The sequence below is a fragment of the Elaeis guineensis genome, chromosome 3 (genome assembly GCF_000442705.2).
Source record: "Elaeis guineensis isolate ETL-2024a chromosome 3, EG11, whole genome shotgun sequence".
NCBI lineage: Eukaryota > Viridiplantae > Streptophyta > Magnoliopsida > Arecales > Arecaceae > Elaeis > Elaeis guineensis.
In genome coordinates, this window is record NC_025995.2 from 126,693,528 (window position 1) to 126,701,640 (window position 8,113).

At 37.0% G+C, this 8,113-nt stretch overlaps 1 protein-coding gene across 8 annotated transcripts in view; it reads left to right on the forward strand.

Annotated features, from left to right (window-relative positions):
- The first annotated feature begins 4,509 nt into the window (after window positions 1-4,509).
- LOC105040248 (aromatic aminotransferase ISS1) overlaps window positions 4,510-8,113 on the forward strand; it is an 11,215-nt gene continuing 7,611 nt past the window's right edge. The window contains exons 1-6 of one of the 8 annotated variants that reach the window (XM_073254918.1): window positions 4,513-5,234; window positions 5,328-5,430; window positions 5,558-5,605; window positions 6,246-6,374; window positions 6,547-6,580; window positions 6,686-6,726. In XM_073254918.1, coding sequence (XP_073111019.1) covers window positions 5,368-5,430; window positions 5,558-5,605; window positions 6,246-6,374; window positions 6,547-6,580; window positions 6,686-6,726 — 315 coding nt within the window. In that variant the 5' untranslated portion in view covers window positions 4,513-5,234; window positions 5,328-5,367. Of the gene's footprint in view, window positions 5,235-5,327; window positions 5,431-5,557; window positions 5,606-6,245; window positions 6,375-6,546; window positions 6,727-8,113 lie in introns of those variants that run through there. The other 7 variants (XM_073254916.1, XM_073254915.1, XM_029263106.2 and 4 more) reach the window with 7 other exon arrangements.

Genomic DNA, 8,113 nt, shown 5'->3' on the forward strand with positions numbered 1-8,113 from the left:
CCATGCAATGGCTTCTTTTCTGTCTTGTGGTCCACGACCACCACCACATGGGCTAATCACGGGAGGCCATAATAGTGGAGACCATAGGAGATTTAAACTCCTTCCTTGGCATCCAGCACTACTCAGTTGTAACTGAGATGGAGCCCGTCTGTTGTAGAAGTTCGTCTGGAATTCAATTCTGTTGTAGAAGTTCAAACAGAGTTCGATTCTTGTAGGAGTTCGGAAGGAGGCCGCTTATTGTAGAAGCTCGGATGGAGATCAGTTGCCGTGGAAGCCCGGATAGAGATCGCTTATTATAGAAGTTCGGATGGAATTCGCTTACTGTAGAAGCTCGGATGAAATTTGGAAGGCGGTCGACCACTGTAGAAACTTGGATAGAGTCTGGTTACTGTAGAAGTCCTGCTGCTGGAGAAGCCCGGATATTGACGAAGCCTGAAACAAGCTTGGAGTAAAGTCGATCGTGACAGGAGGAAGTCTGGAAGAGATTCAGAGAGTAGTCGATCACTGTAGAAAATCGACCGATAGTGAAGTCCAGAGAGTATTTGGAGTAGTCCGATAGACGACTGATGGAGCTCATAATTGGAGAAGTCCGGATGGTACTATGGAAGCTCGGACGGTCGGGGGAGTTCAGAAAGACGCGCACAAGGTCGGAAGCCGGAAGAGTCCTGGGAGGGTTGGCCTCTTACAAACTTCGGCTGGGGTTATTTTATACCCAACAGTTTTGATAAAAGGAAGGTTTGAAATTTGATTTCAAAGATAACTCCTTATCAAGATGAGATTGGATCTTATCCAAACCATCTACACGCCACACCTTGGATTCCTTTTATTTTGTGCGACAAAATGGAGGTTTTCACCATGAGAAATCAGATGAGGATCTGATTTAGTGTGGAAACAAATTTTTGTGTGTGAAAAATTGGTGAAGAGTGACGCTTTTTGTGAGAGGGGGCGACAACTCAAGAGTCCAACCTCTTTTGGACTCTTCCAAACCCTAACAACCTAACCACTTGGATGCCCAAATAAAAGAATTCTTTTCTCGTGTGCATGCATGAGAGATTAGAAAGTGTGCTCCACGATGAAGGGGTTTTGGGCGTGACATCTTGGCGTGAAAAGAAAGAGGAGAGCCCTCTCTTTTTTGGATGAGCAAAAAATCACCTTAGGGTTTAATCCTATGGGTTTGGAAAGAGAGAAAAAGAAGAGAGAAGAGTGTCTCCTCTTCAAATTTCTTTCACCTCTTCATTGTCTTTAGATGCTCACCTTCAACCTCTTGAAAGATTCAAAAATTTGAAGAAAAGATCCAGATCAGCCAACAAGATGGACTTTGCTCGAGCTAGTACTCCCGAGAAGACTGATCAGATCGAAACTTCAAGTGGACTTTTCGTAGAGGCCAAACATGCTGTGCGACTGCGAGCAACTAGCAAAAACCTCTTTACCACATCTCTAAGCAGCGACGATCGTTGATCCGCACTCAGATATCGAGTTCTGAACTCATATTAGAGATAGATTTGATCTACCACTCACATGTATGCATGCAGATTTTATTTTCTGATTTTCAGATTTTATATGCAATATATCATATCATAGATCCTAAAGTAGGTTGATTTATTGATATGATCATATACATATTAGATCAATCAGATTAATCTAGTTACTTTTCGCTGTGATTTATTTCAAAAAATTTTGAAATACATGCATGAAATTGCCTACGTTTTTCAATATTTTGGGCTTCAGTGGGCCTTGATCATTTAGAGCTTCATGATTTTGTTCTTTAAAAAATATCTCACGTGGAAAAGATGATCTCTTCCTATATAAATTAAATTTGTTCTTGACTCCAACCAATGTGGGACTAATGATGTCCTTTCTTCTATACCACAATAATGACCATAGGCTAGGCTATTGGTTAGAGTAGCAGATCTTTAGAAGTATTTCTAATTTGATGCTCTATCGGCTATAAGCAATGGTTGAATTTAAATGATTGGTATTCACCTCATGGTTGCTTTATTTATGTAGAAACTAGCTTGGAATCAACTTCCGTATTAGAGTACGTTGCATCACCATGGTTTATACATTTCTAATCAATGTGACTTATGCCATGACTTGGAGGAATCCACTTCTCATGTTGTTTTGTATTGCAGATTGGCAACCCTGATTTGGAGATCTCTTGTTTTATATGGCTTCAATTATCTCTGTACTCTCTTTAGATGATTATCTACATATCATTAGAGAAAGATCAGGCAAAGATAACTAGTGATCGGAGATAGTTTTAATATCTCATATAGCATATCAAATTTGGGAGGTCAGGAATGATTTTATATTTTAAAATAGTGTTCAGAGTCCTAGAATGATTTTCATAAGAGCTTTAAGCCAGGCATGGGAATATATCAGGGTTACCACCCAAAGAAAACCTTGATAGTTAGGGAAAACTACCTCATTGATTGTAGGTTCTACATGTCTTAAAAGATTTATTTTTCTTGAGAGCGACCATCCGTTGGTTTCTTCAAAATTAATTTTGATGGTAGTGTTCTAAATAGAGATGATTGAAATAGAATTAGCATTATTACAAAAAGTATAAATGAAGCTTTGATTGCAGCCGGTGAAGCTAGATTGATTGATACTACGGTTTCCATGGCAAAACTTTGTATTGCATGGGAAAATGTATCATATATTGCAATAATTCTTAAGACAACCCATGTTATCCTCGAAGGAGATTCTTCGACAGTTGCTAAATAATTATTTATTTGAGCATCTTTTGAGATTGGTTCTCATCCATTTTCACATAATTATTGAAAAATGAGGGCATACGCATTTATATAGAGATATATTATAGATTGGATAGCAACATACATCGTTAATTATATTAGGTGGATGATTTTATCACAGATTGTTACTAAATTTTTTAAAGGATTAATCACACCAAAAACCCTGAACTATTTGGAGTTTTTCAATTTTTTTTTATACTTTAATTTTGTGCAATCAGATCATCAAACTTTCAATTTTTTTTAATTTATATCCTGACTATAAATTTTATTTGGTTGCCATGGTGATATAATCATGTATTGTCATCTAACTTGTTAATGTTGTTGATTTATCATTTTCTTGACTGACATGAGAAAAATACTCTAAAATCCTTCTCCCCCCTCTTTTTCTTCCTTCTTTTGGCTAGGGTTTCACTTCCTAATTCCATCCCTTCTTCCCATCTGATGACTAGAGATCGATGATGGCCATGAGGCAAGCAGGAAGAGTGAGAGAAAGAAAGGAAAAAGAGCAAATAAAGAAGCAAAAAACTAATTATTATAGCATTCTCAATCCCCACAAATTGAAACCCTTCATTATTCTCATCTAAAATACAAATAATGGAATCAAGAAATTAAGAATGGGGAAAACAAAGATAGAGAAATATGACAATGGATTTCAATTCATTGCCTAGAGGCTCTTGAAAGCTTTTTTTTTCCTTTTTAACTTGACAATCTATATGACAATATTCAGAGCACATGATGTAGTAACTTGTTACAAACACCTCTCTCTCTCTCTCTCTCTTTAAGATAAGGGAATCCAAAAAATCCAACATAGGGGATGAAGAACCTAAAAAATAAACTCAAGAAAATCTCATATTTTAATCCATATCAATCCAACTTCTTGAACTTCTTGAGGAAGAAAGTGAAAGAAAAGAAAAAAAAAACTAATAATTAAACACATACCATCTCTTCAAATCAAAATCATTTAATCTTCCTTTTTTCAATTGGAAATTATGACCTCAAGAAACCAAAGATAGAGGAACAAAGATGGAAAAAATAAAATAATACTTAGATTCAATCACTTAGCTATCTTTTCTTACGTAATCCATCTCCTTTTTTTTTTCTTTTACTACCATTGTCAATTGACCGCCTCTTATTGCACAAGAGAAATACCATTAAGGATAGTTAGGATTTCGACAAAAATAGAAGTTAAAATCCTAATTGAAGAGATGAAATAGAAGACAAAAACTTATCCACATCATCCTCTGCTGCCACGCTAGCAAGTTATATGATATTGCATGACCACTTTATTATAGCAGTCCAGCAGAATTTATGGTCAGGATTTGAATTAAAAAAATTGAAAAGTTTGCTTACCTAATTACACTAAATCAAAGTTTAGGAGGGAATTAAAAACTCGATGATTGTTCAAGATTTTTTGTGTGATTAATTTTTTAATATTTTATATTTTGAATTTTCATGGAAGTATTTATTTTAGAAAAAATCTACGATAAGTGATTGACGCACACCGGCAGTGATTGGCGCGCATTACCCTCCAACCTTCTCTCTCATGCATGATCCAACCATCATATAAATGATTATGTGATATTTATTTAAATTATTTAAATATTTTTAAAATTTAATTATTTTTTTTTAACATTTAATATAAAATAAAAATACACGATGATGTGGTAGATGATGATGATCCCATCGTACCCTTATATGCATATGTTGAGATGTCAAGAAAATAGAAATCGGTAAATCCTATCACCGGCCGTTCGCAAATGGGGTTACCGTAGACTTTCCCTGTGTTTTAGATTGGTCTGATGAATCGAATTAAGGAGCCGCAACGACCAGATCGCCTTCGCGGCCGACTAGAAGCAACATCGCTTTCTGGAATTCTTCTTCCTGCAGATATTCATCGCCCCAGAGATTCTTGGCGCCGAGATTTGCCCGCCTTAACCAGATCCGCCAGGATTCCTTGTTTTTCCCTTTTTTTTTTTTTTTAGGGTAAAAAGGATTCCTTGTTTTTAATTAAATAGACAGCGAAAGCGAGCAGAGGAGCCTGGTGAGTAGGAGTGGGAAGCACGCTTCTTCCTTCTCTTTTCAGCTCACCGACGACTACATCTTTGTTTTTTTTTATCAGTTTTGGATTTTTCAGAGATTTTTTATACAGAGGAGAGAGCGAGAACAGAGTTACCAACAAGTAATCTAGTACTTATTATAAACCTTTTGCAACTTTTCTGGGGATTCGTATCTGCTATTTTTGTTCGGATTAGAGGAGGAGAGGGAGGAAGAGGTCAAGAATTGGGAATCGGATTCTTTTTATTCAAGAAGCCAATTCTTGGGTTCCAACGTCAACAAAAGAAACAACCTTTTCATATACGAGAGGAAGGGAGAAGGATAAGGTAAGTGGAAGTTGTTGAGGCGACTGGTATTTGGTGCGATAGACTGGACTTTGGGAGGTCCAGTGGCGACCTCCCTTCGGTTGCCCCCTTTTTCCAGGTACGCAGCCGCCATTCTTTCCTGGAAATTAGGGTTCTTTCTTCTTCTCCTCCATTCTGTTTTTTTGATCTCGCTTTCTGCCTTATCTTGCAGTAGTGCCAACCGGTGTTGCAGGAGAGGAGGCGGCGGCGAGATGGGGAGCTACGCCATGCTCTCAAAGAGGCTACTGGAGACTGATACGCCTGTCATGGTTCATGTGAGTTTGGTGATTTTCTCTCCAACTTTACAGTTTTTTGCTTCTCGGAGGGGAAAGCATCCAGATTGAAGGTTACATGCACTTTAATGGTTATTTGATGAAAAATTCTTTTTTCCCCTCTATTCAGATCCAAGAATTGATCCGGAAAGCTAAAGATCCGATATCTCTTGCACAGGTTTGATACCTTGATGCTTCTTTCTTTCTATATGTCTCTTAATCATCTGTGTTTCCTTTACCATGTAGACCTTTTATCTGCCTATTTATGCTGATGTGGGAATGGAAGCGTCCTGGCATGTAATTGTAGCTCCAATCTTTAGTTCCCTTAATTTCTGATGATTTTGGTGTATCGCTGGTGCAGGGTGAGCATTGGATTTGGATCATCATTATAGCAAGTTAAAGTGAAAATAAGTGCCTGACCATAGTTAGAATGTGTAGTTGTTTAGCCAGACTGAAAGCAACCCAGATGCTTTTAGCATTGTTCAGTTCTCTTCCAACTATTTCCCCATGTATGTTGTGTGAGGCATAGTCTACGGAGATATTTGTATGAAATAGAATGAAGCAGCAATTCATAAGGAACATTTTATGCTGCGTCCATGTGTTTGTGGAGCCTTTTTTTATTACAACTTTTGGTCAATTTTTTTGTGGCTCCATATGGGATGGAGAAGCCTTTTTTTTTTTTTTTGCCTCATTGAAAGATTGCATTTACTGAAATAAGATTAGGAGACAGATATGTCCAGAAATCTTTTTTCTAGGACACCTCTTTGATCTTGTATCGATTCTAAACATCAATCATACTTCAACTCAATTTGGTGCAGGGAGTAGTTTATTGGCAACCACCTGCGCAGGCTCTAGACAAGGTAAAAGAAATCGTATGGGACCCTTCCACCAGTCGTTATGGTGCTGATGAAGGACTTCCTGAACTAAGGGAAGCATTGACTGAGAAGGTACATCATTTTCCCTACAAACTCAAGATTTTGACTTTTTGTTAGCTCAACAAGATACGTTTTTATGCCTGTTATCATTTTATGTCACGATGGACTTTATTTATTGAAGAAAATAGAAATTCTTGACTGTTGCAAATATCATACTGTTATTTGCATGAAATGTTCCCTGTAGGTTGTAGCTTGTTTTCTGGGGTGTAGATTGGTAGGTAAGTTTAATTGCTTGCTTTTGCAGATTGCCTTTAAATCATTTTATTTACAACAAGGCATAACTTTACGATTTGGATTGGGCAATGTTCTTTCTTGCGTCACAGGTATCCTTGTTGTGACAGATGATGCTGTTGTTACTTTTGAGGTCAATCTTCTAGTTCAAGATTAGAGTATATGGTCATGAACAAATTTCTACCTTTTGCTCTTTACATGAAAATCCGTCTGCTAAAATTATTTAACTCTCAGCATTTTGTGCTTGCCTATGCATTTGTAAGTAAAACTTCAGATTCTAACAGGATAAGTTAGTCTGGCTGAAAAAACAAGCTTATTCTTCCACTTCCTACTTCATTATGTGCATGTGTAAGTTCTTTGTTGACCATGAAGTAAGAAACTACTACACATCCAGCATGGGGGTTTTCTAAAATGAAGGTGGATACTACCTTGTACTTGATTTTGCTTTTGCAATTGGGTTCATTAAATTTGGATGTTTGTTCTTCAGCTGTTCTTGATATGAAATCTTTTCAGTTAGATGCTGCTGTAATGCATTATGGTAACACTTGGAATATTGACATAGATAAAAAAGAATGAGCATATTGTTCTCAGAAAAGGACAACTCTATTTCCTAGATAAATGGAACTTAAGAACAACTCTCATTAGGTCATTGTGTGGGGAAACTAGGAAGAGCTCTTTGGATGGCATGTTGGAAGCGAAGAGGAGGTTGGCTACTCTGGAAGGATCTCATAGGTACTCTGGAAGGATCTCATAGGTTGGTGGATGGTTAATGCTATTTTATTGATAATGTCATAACAATGCAACCTGGGTGAGTAGGGATGTTTCCTTTAACATTATGAAATCAGTAAGAAACTCTAGCATACCATGTGGAGATTTGGTATGGGGATGTGTATACTGGATCATGGTAAAGAATGGATATATGACCAATGTTGGACTTATGTCACATGGTGCATGAGTATGGGTATGACATCAACTTCCAAGATCCACATAGAATGACACTATGGATGAATATCTACATATAGAAAATCTGCACGTATATTCATAGTCTGTTTCTAAATATAAGTGTTCTAGTGTCTTTATAAAGCATATACACATAATAGCTTTATAAACGTGTATCAAAACTTACAACACTGACATGTCCATCAATTGATAGGAGGGGTGTGTGTGTTTGGATGTGTGTGGAGGTGAATTAGGATCCAGTGAACTGGATTTCAATTTAAATTCAGTTAGATAAAATCAGAAGATGGGTCCAACATTGATAATCTGAGTTGCTAAATGTGATTTACTATTTTTAAAATGCTTCGATTGGAAATCATGTAGTTGGGCAATCCATATCCTATGCATCACGTAGTCAAACACGGACAGTTTAAATAACATGGTATGATTCCTGTTTGACTACTTGATCTATAAGCTAACAGTCTTCAAATCACATGATTCTTAGGGTGCAAACAGTTTAGAGGTAGTTGATCAAATTCAATAGCTTGGATAACAGTCTCAGACCATCATATCCCGATTTCACC